The sequence below is a fragment of the Salminus brasiliensis genome, chromosome 9, assembly GCF_030463535.1.
Source record: "Salminus brasiliensis chromosome 9, fSalBra1.hap2, whole genome shotgun sequence".
In the NCBI taxonomy this organism is placed as follows: domain Eukaryota; kingdom Metazoa; phylum Chordata; class Actinopteri; order Characiformes; family Bryconidae; genus Salminus; species Salminus brasiliensis.
In genome coordinates, this window is record NC_132886.1 from 38578979 (window position 1) to 38597187 (window position 18209).

Consider the following 18209-nt stretch of genomic DNA (forward strand, 5'->3'; position numbering starts at 1 on the left):
TTTTAATAACTCCATAACATTCAGAGTTATGATCAAATTAACATCCAAATGAATGTACAGAATTTTTCAATGAATATTAAAAAAAGAATTTTCACAGTAAAGTTTTAATAACATTAAACTTCCAATAAACATCCAAAGGGAAGTTCTAATAAAATTAATATTCAAAAATGTAAAAATAATAAAACAAATAACAAAACAATATCTAGAATTAAGGAAGCTGCCACTGCCACAAGCTTACCCTCTCTACTCCCCGGGCGCTGGAGTTGGCTGCCCACCGCTCTGGGTGTGTGTATTCACTGCCCCTAGTTTACTAGTGTGTGTGTGTGTGTGTGTGTGTGTGTGTTCACTACCACAGATGGGTTAAATGTGGAGAATGTTTCGCTGTACATAGTACAGTGACAAATACGTGCACCTTTACATTTTAATTATAAATTTAGTTGTAACAACAATTAACAAAAGTTAATTAACTGAAGTTATAACACTTCAAGAATTAAGTTGTAACTAGATTTACACCCAGATTAAAGTTCTAAAATAATTAAATGTCCAGACAAAAGGTCCAATAAATGAATATAATTTTTATCCAGAATGAAGTTCTAATTAAATTAATATCCAAAATAAAGTTCTGATAACAATGAATTTCTTAAGTAAGTTATAATATTAATACATAAAGGTGTTATATAAGACATAAGATTCAGACATTCAGAAATCTAGAATAATTTCTATCCAGAATTAAATTCTAGTCATATTTTAGTACAATTTACAACCAAAATGATAAATAATAAAGATTAATATCAGACAACAGTTCTAATAAAATCAATACAATGAAATAAGTTCTAATATTGTTATTATCCAGAATGATGTTTAATAAAATTAATATTCAGAGACATGTTCTAATAAATGTTCTAATTTGTTCTATGTTCTAATAAACAAAGTTATCCAGAATTTCTTATATTTGAAAGGTGGGGTTCAAATCTGGAACACATTGTTTCACTTACTGTAAACAGACTGATAAACAGCTGCTGTGATGCTGGGTCAGTTTAGCCCACTGTGGTCTGTTATACAGTGACCTGGTGCCGGTTTTGCACTGTAACTGTTTATTAACCCACGTTTTGTGCCGTAGCTTTTGAATGCAGTCATGTGTATTACATCATCTTACGCAATCAATGCTACAGTTGGCATGAAAGGAATTAAAGTACGCATTTATTTTCCATTTTCGTCTAATCCGTCTGATTTCTGCGGGGATTAACAGACCAATCATGAATATTGAGCGAGCGGCCTGTGGGTTAAATGGAGATGCAGCTGCTGAGGTTTCCAACAATATTTTCGAGTGAGACAGCTTGGTAAGGGAAGTGCTCTCATACCGTTATTGGATCTGCTGGAGAGAGCCTAACCGTGAGCCATTCTGTATGTGTGTGTAAGGCCCCTGGTCAGTCACACTGCCCCTACTGTCCAGCAGTGTACATGCATCTGTCCAGATTTGAGGATATGCAGAGTGGAGGGGATCAAAGGTCTTCCACTTTCTGCTACATGACCAAGCTTGAGGGACAGCTCTGAGGATGGAGATCGGGGTGGTAGATTTTGGTAGATGTTCTACTGAATATTTTCCATAAGACTGAATGTGTCAGTGATACACTCTTAACACCCAACTAACCACATGGTATATATGATATCAACAACCTAGCCACAATCTAGCAAAACCATTATGGGGCAGAGAAAGGGGAATTCCCAACATTGGTCCAAACACATCACATGCATTAGTGTGAATGAGAGGCAGTAATAAGACACAAAATATAATATAACAGTAATAGTAACAGTAATAACAGTATTATTAAGTAACAGTAGTAACAGTAACCGAAGTAACAATAACAGTAATAATACTTGTAATAGTAACAGTAACAGAAACAATATCAGTAATAGTAACAGTAATAACAGTAATACTAACAGTAACAGTAAAAATAACAGTAATATTAACATTAATAACAGTACTAATAAGCGTAACGGTAATAATAACAGTAATAATAACCGTAATAGTAACAGTAAAAATAGTATTATTAAGTAACAGTAGTAACAGTAACCGAAGTAACAATAACAGTAATAATAATTGTAATAGTAACAGTAACAGAAACAATATCAGTAATAGTAATAACAGTAATACTAACAGTAACAGTAATAATAACAGTAATATTAACAGTAATAACAGTACTAATAAGCGTAACGGTAATAATAACTAACAATAACCGTAAAAGTAACAGTTATAATAGTAATAGTAACAGTAATTGTAATAGTAACAGTAATTGTAATAGTAAAAGGAATAATAACAGTAATAATAACAGTAATAGTAACAGTAACTAACAATAATAGAAACAATATCAGTAATGGTAACAATAACAGCAACAATAACAGCAATTGTAACAGTAATAATAACAGTATTAGCTACAATATCAGAAATATTAACAGTAATTGCAATAGTAACAGTAATAACAGTAATATTAACAATAACAGTTACAGTATCAATAACAGTACCGGTAACAATAACAGTGATGTTAACAGTAATTGCAATAGTAATAGTAAAAGTAATTGTAATAGTAACTAATAACAGTAATAGTAATAGTAATAACAGTAATATTAACAATAACAGTTACAGTATCAATAACAGTACCGGTAACAATAACAGTGATGTTAATAGTAATTGCAATAGTAATAGTAAAAGTAATTGTAATAGTAACTAATAACAGTAATAGTAATAGTAATAACAGTAATATTAACAATAACAGTTACAGTATCAATAACAGTACCGGTAACAATAACAGTGATGTTAATAGTAAGTGCACAGCATGAGCTGTCCCGTGTAACACAGCGCAATATAAAAGACAGCTCTACTTTTGATCTGTTCCACCCATCATACCACAGCTGTCTGTCTGTGCAGGGAGAGGCGGGACCAAACGTGTGCTTTAAGCCACTGCTTGACAAAGTTGAAGTGGAGCAATGAGCAAACTGAGGCAGATCACACAGGAGAATTCAGCGGATGGACTGAGGTAAAGACGTATTTTAATCTTCAAGCTTTAAAAATGATTTTTTTAGTTTTATTCACAGGCTGTGGATATGGATGCTGTGCACATCTCATGCATGGATTTGCTGCAGAGCACTGGGGCTGAGTAACTGCAGGTGAACTGGATTTCTAACTACATACCTTTAAAAAGGGGTTCTCCAAAGGTTCCTTAGAAAAGCTGCTCAAAGGACAATCAGACACTTTAGCTCTTCTTTGCCTGGTTAAAAGATTCTTCTTAATTATTACAGAGAACCTGTTATGTTCGGTTCTGTAAAGAGTTCCACTGTCGTTACGAGTCAAAGGCTGTGTAGTAAAGGCACTGTTTACGTATATGTTTAAAATGGGTTCTTCAAAGGTTCTTTCATGAAGGCAGGTGTTACGTACATGCTTAAAATGGGTTCTTCAAAGGTTCTTCAGAAAGGACAATGGTTATGTACACTCTTCAGAGGTTCTTTTGTAAAGGCAATGAATATATATAGAACTAGGTCAACTTCAAGAACTGTGTGAATGCTTAAATGGTTCTTTGCATGTTTAAACTGCTCATGTTCAGGTGAAGAACCTGTTGTAGCTGGTTCTTTAAGGAACATTTTAACAAGGTTTCTATACAGCGGCAAAAAGGTTGCACTATTATGAGAAATCTAAGTAGCTGTATCTAGAATTACTGAGTTTTACACTCATGACAACAAGTGTTTTATATGGTACCACTAAGGTTCTACGATTTTAAACAGTTCAGGAACCTTTTTAGTGCTAAAATGGTCTTTAAAGAACTCTACCGTCTAAGTAAGAGTGGTTCTATATTACTATAGTCCTGAAAAGGGCTACTTTGACCATAACAACTGTGGAACCTGGTGCTATACATAGGCCCATGCTTTTAAAGGTTCTTCAAAGAACCATACACAACAGGCATTTAGGCAAAGCGACATTTAAGCATATTTAAGGTTCTAGGAGTTGTCATATTGTAAAACTTGAGGTGTATACAACAAGTGGTCCATCATAAAGAAGAACCAATTTAGAGACGTTTCCCAACACTTCTAAATTATTGGGTTCTTTAGGGGTTCTTTTGTAAAGGCAATGTTTCTATACAGAACCACAACAACTCAAAGAACCATTTGAATGCTTGAAGTGTTCTTGGCATTGGTAGAAAAAAACATTTGTAGATGGTTCTTGATAGAACCTTTCACAAATGGTTCAGTGTAGCAGCAAAAAGGGTTCTAGTGTTGCTTCAAGATGAAGAACTGTTCTTTCCAGTATGATATGGGGCTCTTTTCATTTAGAGTGTACGCAAAGACCCGTTCATGCAGTCAAATGGTTCTACAGTATTGAAGAACCATGTTTGTAAGGTAATATTGTATCACTGTTGTCACACCAGCATATAGTGTGAGAAGCTTCTAGCAAATTTAATCCACTTCACAGGAATCCCATGAATGAAAAGGATCATCTACAGCTGACCCCATTCTTTATTTTCGTCCCATTTTTTATCTAGCACCCTCTGCTGCCGATGCTAATGGAAGGTGAGACACCAGGAGGACAAGACTCCACTGGTGCTGCACTACGAGCCAGTGCTGTGGAGTGGACCACCCAGATAACAGCTGATACACAGGGCTTGCTGTCCACTGGTCGGTCTACCTCCAGAAGTCCTTCACCCTTCTCAGGACGCTGTTCCCCTGGTTCCCCTGGTTCCCCTCCTACCCTCTCAGGCTCGGCCGTGGTATCCTTGCAGTCCAAGTTCAAGGAAATCTCACAGAGGAGGTGGAAGGACGCTGAGAAGTTCCCTGACTCTTCCTTAGAACAGTCGCCGCAGAAGAAGTTAGACGAGGACCAGTCAGCCCCAAGTCAAACCTCGTCAACAGACCGGAGGAAGAGGCTGAGCAGCAGCAATGAAGATGGACCCGATCCTCCGTCGTCTGTCGGCCACCTGAAGGAGGCCTGTGAGAAACAAGAAACAGAAGGTCCGGCGAGTCACCCCCGTGGAGTTGGCGAAGGGTCTAGCCTGGAAAACATCACCACCGGTGGAGCGGATACCTCCTTCCCCTCAAAGCCGACCTCCTCTCCGAGACACTGGGCACCGCCGAAAGGCTTCTGGAGAGTGGCTCGACCAGAGACCCTCCTTTTAAACGGAGAAGGTGCTCGTTCACTGGGGGATCCTTCGCTGATGAACTCGCCCAACGCCGGCAAGGAGGAGGTCCACAGGAAGCACAGGCTTAGGGTTGGACGTGCAACGCTTCGCAAGGAGCTGCAAAGGTCAGACAGCTTGGAGAGCACCTTCCGCAGGTGTTTCCAGAAGGAGACCCGTCCGGCGGATCCGCCGGGCGATCTCTGGAGGGCAGATAGCTGGGAGAGTGTATGTTCTCGGGGAAGATCCAAAATGGAGAGGGTTGAGGCCGATGAGAAACGCGGCGAGAAATGCAAAGCCAGGACCACAGAGATCCCGATGGGAAAGCATGCAGATGGACAGCATCAACCTCCAGAAGCGATTCACAAAGGTAAGCCATAGAAGCCAGTGTTACATTTAGGGATGCGGCAATACACCTAGGGGTGTAACAGGGGGCTAGTCCTTGGGGCGGAAGGGACGTCCCATAGAATGGGCCGAGTTCCTTCCAAACCAGGCAGCCGGCGCTCCCAACAGAATTACGCCACCGGACAGCAGCGGCATGCGACTGCATCCTCGTGGTCAGCTGTACCAGCGGTTGTTGCCCATGAGGCCGCACTAGCCTTAGTCACCTGTGGCTCCCACAGCCAGCAGTCTCTGCAGCAGAGCGCCTGTGAGCTCCGTGAGCAGATGGGCCCACTCCTTTCCGTGATTACAGATGTGGGGGTTGGGAGCGAGCAGAGTGTGGTCAGATAATAATGTTTTAATACCACACGATGAAACCGGAGGCTGAAATCTGCCGGCCCGGTTCTCAGGAGTGTTGTGTAACTGCAGGAACAGCCCTGCTGGTTTGGCAGGCTACAGCGCCGGGGGAGGAGGAGGGCGAGGGTTCGCTGGGATTTAGATCGCCCCTGTATGAGCCGGCGCAGCCCCGACCATCACCTGAGGGTCCCTTCCACTCGATATGAGAGAGTCTCACAAGTTGACATTCCCAGGCAGTTGGTCACTAATGGCAGCATTAGCTAGTCAGAGAGCATAGGCCTTCAAATACTAGACTAGAATACTAGTCTTGTTGTGATTGTAAGGCTACTTATCGACTCCATCTAATGAAAAACATGTATCTCCAACGTACTTTACGCTGTAAAAACCTCCTTAACCTTCAATGTTAAGTTCCTTCATTTACTCTTGAGCACCAGTTAGAGCAGATGGGTTTGTTTACAACAGCATAGCAAAAAAGAAGACGTACAAAAACGCCGGAGAACCGTCACTGTCAGAGCCTAGGACTTACTAGTTAGGCCAAAAATGTCAAATAAATAAATAAATAAATAAATAAATAAATAAATAAAGGGTCACCTGTAAAATAACTGAATACATTTTCTTCTGTCCACCTCCTAGTAATTCAGGTAGAGTGTTACCGTTTAGCTAACAAGCTAACAAGCTAACTGGAAAATGTTTGTCACGGTCACACAAATAATCACTAGTTCATGTTATTAGCATTGCTATTAATAATGTTTAATTATAATGATGTTAATAAACTAGCTATTATTTGTTAGTTTTTATTGTTATTATTAATATTATATTACTAACATTACTGAAATATTTTTCTTTGTGGTATACAACTACATATGAAATTGGGATCTTTGCATCTTCAGTTCATGTTCGCTAGATAACGCTGGCTTTTAAAATCAGTAGTTTACTATATTACTATATATATTGGTTCAATCACAAGGCTAATTTAGCTGCTAATTTAGCAAGCTTGTGTTAGCAATGCCTCTTTTACCAGCTAGCATTAATAAAGCCTATGCTAATGTAACTAATTTAACTGAAGCCTTTGCTAGTGTAATGAATGGCTTCTGACTGAAAGCATTAGCATTAGCTGCACAAGCGTTTGGAAAGACACTGCGGCGTTATGGGAAATGTAGTGCCTGTAGTTCTGCTCAGCAATTCAGGACTACTGGGCTACATACCACCGTAAATCGGGTCTAATGATGCTCCTGATTTGGATGTTTGTGTTTTCCACCCTGTGTAGGTTTACCTCCATCATATAAAGACACTGACTGGGACACGGCACTCATCACCTACGGGCCTGAGCTTACAGTCAGGTAAGAAACACTGACCTCGCTAAAGCCTCGTCCTCCTTGAAAGTGGCTGTCATGAATATAATTATTAATATAGGCATTGAAGGAATTTGGTAAAGACCGATAGTGAACTACTGAACTATTAAACCAAGGTCTTCAGTTTGAGCCACTTGTTATTATAAGTCCCTTTATATAAAGGCATGTTCGCAACTCCGCTAGGCGGTTATTTCTAGTAATACGAGGCCAGGCCTCTATATCTGTAAATGGAGAAAGACCAAAATACTCAAAACTGCTGATAAAATCTGATGAGTAGTTTATAGAAAATGCTGAAAAAACATGATTTGTCTAATGGACACACTTTATACGTGCACTTCTGGACAAGCTGAGAGATATGGAAGCGGCGTCTGAAGGTAAAGAAGCATGTGGACTGAGGTGGTAGAGTAATACTACAGGACTATGACGGGTTACACCTGGCTGGTTCTAGAAGTCAAGGTTCTCCACTGCATTTAAATGCTGTAAATCTTTGTAAATCTCAGTTGTACTGAAGGAATTGTCGGTAAGAGGCTACTGCTGAGTTCACATCAACAGCATAAAAGGATGCATGAGCACCTCCTGCAAAGGCAAACTGAGAAACAGGACACCCTGCAGCCGTGTGGTCGAGGACTGCTGAACCCCAGGTGCACCACATGGCACAGGGCTTTACTGTAATACTTTTATGGTTTAAATACAAGCAATAATTTATTTACTACTAATAGACTAAACATAATATTAGCTCCTGGGAATCGGTAGGGCTTCTCTGAAGGCGCAGAATGCTCTGCAGGCTCCCCATTGCATAGTCGGGCCAAGCTAAAATGGTAAAGTTGTGTTTTTTGAGAACTAGCTTAACTCAGTTCAGTTTGGTCAACAATACATATTAAATTAAGCCTCAAAAACACGAGTAAATGAGCTGCAGCTGAATTTGATGAAATACTGTGTAAGATGTTTAGTCTGTAGCTCCGCCCCCTCAGTCTGTTTACTGTTTATTCCCATCTGCAGGTTAGGACTTCAGAAAGCCATTATTTTCCTTATGTAGAAACCTACAGAAGACTGGGCTTCATTCACCAGCGTCTTCCTACGAATGGTCTCAGATTTGTTCTTTATTCAAATCTAAATTTGTTTTCTCAAATTTGCATGAAAATTGTGTAACTGCATTTAAAGAAGAAACTTCTTCTTAGGATCGGGTGGAGAATGAGGCCCAAGCTCCACCTTTAGATCTGTTAAATTAGACATTCATTTTAGTAATTCAAGATTAATTTAAACTGCTCATTTTAGAGTCTGACCTTAGGTAGTCTTACGGTCTAAGACCAGTGTGAGGTCATCATCATGTTAGGATCCTTCTTCTTAAGAAAAATAGTAAAAAGGGATTTTGAAATATAACTATTTATATTAATAGTTTATTTATATTAATAATTTATATAATTTTATCTTAAAAAGAAAAAAAATATTAATTCACTAATATTGTAACAGTACAGTGTACAGTTTACATCAAGAACAACTCATAAAATCTGGGTTCGGGTTCACAAAAGTGTCTTAAATAAATTCTTGTTAAATATGTTGTTTGGCTAAGTGTCAGACATAAGAAAAAAGTAATAAAAGTTCATGTAAATAGTTTTTTTTTTTTTTTTGTTAAAAATTCTAAAAACAATCACTATTCTTAAAAAAATTATATATGTTGAATAAATTCTTACGACGGCCTAACACTGGTCTCTGACTGTAAGAGGTCAGAAGGTCAGCCTCTAAAGGAGATTTTCTGTAAAGTACTGTTCACTTCTACATCAGAAAAATAAACATTTTCTGATGTTAAGCCTCAGATTTAGCGAGAGGATTTCTATTCTGTTTGCTGTTTCTTCCACCATCTTCTAGATCTTTTATTTTTAGTATAATTCAGTTTTTAATAAAATGTAAACATGTCAGAATGAAAAATGTGTCGCCCTTCATTTATGATAAGCTCCAAAATGCAGCATTAAAGGTTACATTGCAAGAAAAGGCCTACAGACGAAATTCACAAAGAGTTTCTTTAAGAAGATCTTTAGAAGAACATGCTTCAGACTTCTTTAATAGAATATTTAAGAACTTCATACGTTTTTTCGTTGGAGAACTGCAATGGGCCTCATTCTCCACCAGTTCCTAAGAAGAAATGCCTTCTTAAATCCCACCTGTGCGAATTAATGAAAATTCTGACCTACAGCAAGTTTACAAGAACTAAGGAATCCATCATTATAAGAGCAGAGCTGTGAACGTCACGAACCTGACGTAGACTCTTTGTTAGGACGTCCTCAAAGACTAATTTAAGAAGATATTGGTGAGTGAGGCCTTCTGCTAAGAGCTTCTTAAATGAGTGTTTTTCTTAAGAGTCTTCGTACGTTTTTTCTTCGTGGAAAGATTCGGTGTCTCCGGCCCCTGGACAGATCCTCTGAGAGTTTTACGTAAGAGTAGCTTGACCCCTGTTTGTATTTTATTTTCGAGATAATGCTCTACAGCTCTGAAAACCCTTTACGGTTAAACCTCCGGTACGTATACACACACACAGCACTGGAGCCACATTACAGATGAACTGTTGACAGGATCCAAATCCACGCATATGACACATTTCCCATCACCTTCAGATTAAGCTCATTCACTGCGTCCAGTACACAGCTCTGGAAGAGATTATATAAAGCTGCTTTATGTACTGCGTACTGTGGCGAGTTACGCGAGCTGCCTGCTCTGTACCGCGATCTACTGTATCAACTGCGAGCCATGGCTGAATCGAGGTATATATGCTGTGCCGGCTGTGTTGTATGCGTGTGTGTATGGATGTATGTATGTATATATATATATGTATTTGTGTGTATGTTGCTATAGTAACAGATCTCCCTACTTCTTTTCCCTCATCAGATCCACGCTAGTCCCTGGAGAACTGATCCTCAGCCCACGTCACGAGCAAGCCAAGCGCCTGCTGGAGAGGGCCCGATTAAAGGCCCGCTCTCAAAACCAAGACAGTGAGCATGTCTCTCAGCCTGCGGACAGAGAAGACCTGTAAGTGACCGTTGACACTGTTTATTTACGTACTCATGTGACCAAATATCATATATATACAATATATAGCTTGATACTTTAGCCATATATACACACATACATATATATATGTATATATACACATATGTGTATGTGAAGTATATTTAGTATATATCAATATATCTATATATTGTTTATTAGTTCCATTTATACACACACACATATATACATATACACATACAGAAGTCTGAAATATAAATATATATATATATATATATATATATATATATATATATATATACACACACACACACACACACACACACACAACACATTTTAGATACATATATATGACAATATGTGTGTGTATACAAATATACGACAAATATATTGTATGTTAGGTATAAAGGAAGTGTAATCTCCGAGATATATATTTCAAAATATATATACATATACATGTATACACATGAAGTATCATATAATAGATCATACATATATTTCTGATTGGTAGCAAGTATGAATGTACACATATGAAGTCAACATTAAAAATAGTACATATGTATAACAATATAATATTATAATATAATTTTGCATTGTTACACATATATGATGGTATTTGTTGATATATGGCTACATAATGTCCAAAAGTTTGTGGACACCTGCTTCTGTACTGTTGCTTCTGAAATCAATAGTCATAATCCTCTGTTTTCCCTTTGCTGCAGCAGTAACAGCCTCAGAGTATTTTGCAAAAAGTCCTTACACTAGATTATGGAACATTGATGTGATGATTTGATGGCATTCGAGCATTGAGAGCATAACGTGAGGTCAGGTGCTAAAAACGGATGATTAGTTATAGATCAAAAAGTGCCACCCAGACTTATTCCAGAGGTGTTGGCTGGAGCTCTAGCACTCTAGATAAGTCAGTTCCACTGCTCCACAGCCAGCCCAGTGCTGTGGGGCTTTATACCCTTCTATCTACCTAACGGCACTGGGCATGGTGAGCTTAGACTCATGGGTGGCTGCTCCAGGGCAGTCTGTTGTGTTGGCAGTGTTTTTCTAAGGTGATTAAACAAGTGAAGAAGCTGTGCACGTGCAGCTAATGAGTGTGGTTGGGGTGGTTGGGTAGGTGAAGCCACTCATTAAAAGGAGCGTCCGGATACTTTTGTATGTATATTGTATATACGCATACGTCGTATATGTGAAATCTGTGAATTGCCATATATCAGATTTCCATTTGGACACTTGCTCCACCACACACGTTTTAGTTTCGTTTTAGTTATGCAGATCCTTATGCAATAGATTAATAGCTGCCCCAGAATCAGAAACTGGACCGTCCGAGAAGAGATATTGCTCTCGAATTCTCATTTAGCGTTGTGTCGCAGGTTATATAATCGTGTTTATGGAGCCAAATGATTATTCGGGATGTCTGTTTTGTGTTATAAATCCCTCTCTTGTTATGAACACAAAACCAAGCACACATACACATGCCAAAATTAATCCAAAGCCTCTGAGGTTTTATCTGTGGGCACTGTTAATCCAGTTAACACAGAATAATGCACCGATGTCCTGTTTAATAACAGGCCAAATTTTCACATTACACCATTGGAATTGGAAAAACTTGTGTAACGGACTTTAGGCTTATAAAACTAAGGAGAAAGGAGCGCTGTCATCAACTGACACTGAATACATAACCCTGTGTTACTTCACTCTGCAGTAAATACAGGGTTACCTATGATGCCAGTAGGGTAATGGGCTGGAATGGCTGGAATTCTCAGTCTCACGCTATTGGCTACTGGCTTTAATTATTCGTTACTAGAATAACTGGAAAAAAAAAAGTTTAGTTAGGCCTAAATGAAGGTCAAATTAAAGCCCTGCAAGACAATTGTGATATAGCTTATTAGATTAATGTGTGAAAAAACTATTACTGGAGGTAGTAAACATTTACATTGCTGTGAAAAAGTATTTGCCCCCTACTGATTTTGCCTTTTTTCATGTTTTTGTCACATTTCAAACAGATCATCAAACTAACTCTTATATAAAACACAGACAACCCGCATAACCACAAAATACACTTAGTTTTAGTTCTATAGTTTGATAAATAATTTGGGGTTAGATTAACCCCTTAACACTTCAAGGCTTATTACACACTAAGGTGTATTACTCAGGAACTATAGGAACTTCTGTACAAACTGGTGGGGCTATTTTGGGCTGTTTAAGGGGTTAAGATCACAAGTTAAATCAGTAAATTCATCATAAGCAAGTAATTCACAGGCCTAACAAAAAATTTCTAGAAATTCTCATGTTCAGTCCCTCAATGAGTAAACCTTAGTCTAAGTCTTAGTCACATTTTAGTAATTTAGTTATTGTTAGTTCAAAATATTATAGTTGAGTTTTAACTGGTGCTGGTCCGTTAATGTTTTTAATATTTAGTAATAATTTTAGAAATACATTTGTAAGGTTTTACCTTACCTTTAGGTTTTTTTTAGAGGTCATGTTGGTTGTTAACTTTCCTAAACAACAGTTTGAAAAATATTTTATGTGTAATAACACATTGACATTCAATATTATGGAGGGATAATTTTTCCCCTTCAAATACATGGATTTTAAATTAATTAATTTAATTAATTCTCATCTCATTTCCAGCATGAAAAATAAGTCTTCAACATCTATTTTCTGGTCATAGTTGTCGTTAATGAAATTAACATTAGAGAAAACAGATGGCAATGTGGCAAAGTAGCAGTTTAGTGCACAGTTAATGAGTAGATAAGCTATGAAATATGCTAACGCTAAATGAAACCATTCGCTGATTCTGAATAGTCCTAATTACTAAGTACAGAATCAGTTCAGTCTCATTTTATTTGGATAGTAAAATTCCAATAGAAATAAAGTCCTATAGATTATCTACAGGTGCTCACATTGTTAATAAACTAGTTGGTACTGATTCTGAGCAGCGTAAGGTGTTGGACCAGGGTACGGGTACGGGATTGGGTTGAGATTAAGGGTCAGGTTAGCTTAAGATTTGAGGTTTAGGGGAGGTTAAAGAGAATTAATAGATATTTAGTTGAATATACTGTACGCTAAAGGTCAACAAGGCCAAATGTGGGGTGTTCCCAGCAGGGGAGTCATTAGACCAGACTTACCGGGGCACATAAATTTGGAAAAACGATCTTATCAAATGTCCATCTCTGAAATTTAAGCCCTTTGCCAATGCAAGGTCACCTTGTCCAGATATGTGAAGGTCGTGAAGTAGGTGACCCTTGTTTATATCCTAAGCGATTCTCCTAATTGTTCCTGTCCTTTCTCTGTAGGGACCTCCTGCCTCTGCATGACTCGCCACACAGGACAATTATTGTAGCCACTCAGGAGCAGTTAGTGCCGCCGGGTGTCCAGCTGCTGGAGGTCCGAGGCAGGAACAGCGAGCGTGAGGTACCACCAAGGAGGCATGGACAATCTCCAACCCGAGTGCGCTTTGAGGATGAGTCGGAGAAGGAGGCGGAGCGGCGGTACCTGGACAGGGTGCGCGAGCGCGGGCCGGTGGTGGCAGAGCGTTCCCAGGCCAGCCAGCAGCCAAAGGCTGAACAGATTCTCACTATCTCGCAGATGAGCAAGGGACCTGGCTCGAGCTGGGGTAGCGTGGGCATCCCAGTAGCCATCCTGACGAACGAGAGAGAAGGTACTTCTCTAGAGACTGTCGTGCTCAAGGAAGACCTTCGAAAATGTGAGGCTTGTGGGAGCATCCTAGCACCCGTCCATGCCAAAGAATCCGAGGCACAGGGCAAGCAGTCTCCTCGATGGGTCACTCCTGGTCATTCGAGTCGCCAAATCATTCGTCCTGCTCTCTTGGGAGAGGAGATGTTGACCGGTGGCTGCAACTTGGCTGAGAGCGTTGAGGTTGCCGAAGTAGGTGGAGCCGGCGACAGGGTGTCAGCTTTTGGCAAGCTCCGCAGGAGGAGCCGGAAAGGGGACAGCCGAGTCGAGACAGGTTATGGTCCTTATGCTCGAGGTCAGGAACTGCTGGCCCAGCGGCGGAATTCCAGAACCCGTTCCAGCCTGGAGGACATACACAGCCTTCGTTCCAAACAGTCAGAGACACCGACACGAGGGGTCACTTTCGCCATTGACACCTTACCCGGAGCAGATCCCTCTCAACCCACAACTTCCAGAAACGCCAGGGACTCCCCTGGCCCTCAGCTGCCCATCAAGTCAGCTTTAAAGTCAGCGTCCAAGAGCAGGCCGACAGGGCAACGGGTGGTGAAGCTCCTGCCTTCAGTTCAGTATCGCCTCATCCATCTGGACAAGCAGGTGGAGGGAGGTTCTCACCACCCCGATGCCGCACCTGAAGAGCACCTCAGTGTGACCCTTGCCACTTCCTCGCAGGCTTCACAAGCCACCTCAGGGCTGACTCCCTGTATCAAGCCCTCTTCTCTCAGGTACTCTTCACCTGTGCTAACTCCTGAGCTCCAGGCTCTGGCGATATGGGACACTGTAGACCCAGTTGATGGTAAGCTCAATCATTGTTTCTACCTTTGGTTGTTGAATGAGTGTCCTGGCTTGTTATGTAGTGGTAGATCGTCTGTGACGGCGTAGCTGAAACTTAGGGGGCCGTTAAAACGGTTCACTGAAGAGCTGCATGGTTGAACTCCAGTATACCTTCACATATCTCACAGAGATACACTATCACGCTCTCTGTTCGTTAGCCCATTTGTCAAGTGACGATGTCTGCAGGGATTCCACCTGTGCTTCACCTCATCCCCCAGAGTGCCGGCCAGCGGTCCGAAGTATGGGCATGTCAAAGGCTGAGGACCTCAGGGCAGAGCTTCTAAGAGCAGAGCATCGCAAAGCTGAGTTACAGTGGGACGAAAATATGACCGGATCACGGTGAGCTGCTCGTCGGCAAACGTAAACCATTAGGCAGTCATATTTATAATAATCTGGGGCCTATTTTTGGACCCGGAGAACCAGAATCCAGCACTGTTGGGTGATCTCCCTGCTCTAATGCACCCACTAACCCTGATAACCAACTGCTAGAAAGACACTAATAAAATATGAAGAGCCCAATTATGCCCCCTCCGGTTGTTGTCAATCTATGTGAGGAAACTGATACTGTATATTTTCAAGCCCCTGGGAACCTCAAAGTGAATCTGGCTCCTCAGGGCCCCCCCCCAGAGTAAATATGAAGATCTCCCTGAAGTCTAATAAACATCCGCTGTCCTCTCCGTGTAGAATGGGCGGCCCTAAAAGTGGGTCAGGTTTACGTCAGCATACCCCTGACCAATCAGAAGGCTAACATGGCTCTGCCCTCTCTTCAGAGAGCTAAGCTAAAGCTAAACCTGGCGAGCTAAAGCCCAGGATGTCCCGTCACCTTTCTGCTTTAAATTTGGCATCTGGGTCCCGGGACAGAGGGGAGGTCTCGGTACTGCACCACAGCCAGGATGAGCCTCTATCCACCGTCCGCTGGCCGCCAAAGTATAGAAGTGGAGAGGCGACGAGCAACAGATGAGAGGGACAGCGAGGCATGCAGGGCGATGTATCTATTTATGGGCTGGTAACTCGGTTCCAGATATCAGAACCTCAGTAGACCCTAAAGATCAGTGCATCCACCCACAGACTCCATTTCATCCATTCACCATTATGTTGACTGTGCTCCATATGCAGAAGAACAGCAGAGAGAGAGGGCAAGCCCAAACTTTCCCTTCGCCGTTTCTTCTCAGCCATGGGTCTGAACAGCATGGGCAAGCTGGTCAAGGGCAACCGGTCCAGCAGCATGGAGCAACTGTCCTCCCCAACTCCGAAACACAGCTCAGCGTCTCCAAGCCCCACTCACAAAGGCCAGCTGCCGCCACCGCTGCAGAGAACCCCCTCTCTGCAGTCCCTGCACACGGTGCGTATGGCTACAGTGTGGTAAACATCTGCTTAGGGCAGATGGGCAGAGTTCTGGTGTTTGCCATTGAAAGTGGTCAGTGTTACCAGTAGTCTGAAGACCTGTGCTGTGTTAACTTTCATGTCCACCAGGAGTCTCCTCTTGCTCAGCTGCGCAAGGCGTCTTCTGTCCAGAGCCTTCAGTCTCCAAAGAGGAAGTTTGAGCGATCCACCATTCTGGGGGAACTTCCACTGCCTCTTAGTCTGGGACCCAGGTGGGTGGAACGCCTTTCAAATGTGCTCTGGTTTTCTCACCATATCACTGTAGATAATGGAAATTGGGCTTTGATTTGTACCATTGCAGAGAGCTGCAGGTCGAAGGGGCGATGGAGGGAATGGAGGGATCTCGAAGTGTTGGTCCACTGGGGCGACTGGTTCAGGCTTTCCCTGATGGAACTTTGCTCCTGGAGCTCACCAGGCCAGCCAATGGACCTTTTGGCTTTGTCATTTCGAGAGGCAAAGGTCGACCAGACTCAGGTACTCAGGCTCTAACGATGGTTGTAGCCTCAACTTCCCTGAATCTAAAACTAGCAAACAAGAAAAGGTCTCTAGCTGCAGGTGTTTCTGCTTCTCCACAAGGGTTCTTCAAGTAATGCCATACAAGTACCATCCAAACTAATTCTTGTGGACTTCCAGATGATCCAATGAGCAAAAAAGTGGATCATCTCAGGGTTCCAAAGGACTGGTTGGCCAAAAGTGTCCAGGACCAGAACTGAAGAACCTAATGTAAAGGATTTAAGAAGCACCAATAAACGCTTCTTTAGTTTAGCGCTGGAGCTACAAGGCTTCCAAACTCTAGAAGGCAGGCCTCCACACCTCTGAGCACCACTCTGGTTGCATCCAGGTCTTTAATTAGGCTGTGAAAGCTTGGTTAACCAGCTGCGAGTGCACTGACCTTGTACTCGACCTGTTGTGTTCTCTTTCCAGGGATTTACGTGGAGCAAGTCGGAGGCAGTCCCACAGACAACGTCTACACCGGGCTTCTGGGTGTCGGGGATGAAATCCTGGAGGTGAATGGCGAGGTGGTGGCTGGACTGCACCTCGACCAGGTGACTCGCCTGATGACCCGCGAGAGCACGGCCACTATCCGGATCCTTCCACACCGCTGGATCCAACACTGAAGCAGCGAGCTGAGAGATTAGCTATGTGGCTGTGTATGTCTGTGCTGTTACCTGTTATACCTCAGCAATTGCACTCTTCCTTAAGTCTAATACCAATAAGCAGGATGTGAAGAACGTCATGTATTGTTTACAAAAATGTTTATCAATAAAAGTAAAAACATGTAACGTGATTCATGTTCATTATATTAATCTTATTATACAATCATTTCAGTGCCATGCTGGATCCACACAGACCCCTCAACCTCACACTGACCACCACATTCTTTCTCTCTCTGGTGGAGACCGGGATAGATAGATAGTATAGTATAGTCTATATAGATAGATAGACAGATATATGTACAGAGACAGACAGACAGATAGACAGACAGACAGAGATAGATAGATACAGACAGACAGACAGATAGATGATGACGTCAGACACTGCATGTACCTGTATACTCATAAATTATCATATAGGACAGACAGACGGACAGGCAGACAGACGGACAGGCAGACAGACGGACAGACAGATAGATAGATAGACAGACAGGCAGATAGACAGACAGGCAGAAAGATAGATAGGCAGACAGACAGACAGACAGATATAGACAGATAGACGGACAGGCAGATAGATAGATAGATAGGCAGACAGACAGATAGATATAGATAGATAGTTAGACAGATATACAGACAGATAGACAGACAGACAGATAGATAGACGGACAGACATACAGACGGACGGACATACAGACAGACGGACGGACGGACGGACGGACAGACAGACAGATAGACGGACAAACATATAGACAGACAGACAGACAGACAGACAGACAGATAGATAGATAGACAGATAGATAGATAGATAGATAGATAGATAGATAGATAGATAGATAGACAGACAGATAGATAGATAGACAGACAGGTAGGTAGGTAGAGAA

General features: G+C 41.5%; 1 protein-coding gene across 1 annotated transcript; it reads left to right on the plus strand.

The window, feature by feature from the left end:
- The first annotated feature begins 4547 nt into the window (after positions 1 to 4547).
- On the plus strand, positions 4548 to 17382 carry LOC140562799 (uncharacterized). The gene is made up of 10 exons (XM_072688652.1): positions 4548 to 5532; positions 5617 to 5811; positions 7168 to 7240; positions 10133 to 10273; positions 13561 to 14753; positions 14950 to 15130; positions 15908 to 16133; positions 16265 to 16386; positions 16476 to 16648; positions 17099 to 17382. The coding sequence occupies exons 1-10, from the start codon at positions 4548 to 4550 to the stop codon at positions 17290 to 17292; spliced, it is 3483 nt and encodes a 1160-aa protein (XP_072544753.1). The 3' UTR covers positions 17293 to 17382.
- Positions 17383 to 18209: the final 827 nt, after the last annotated feature.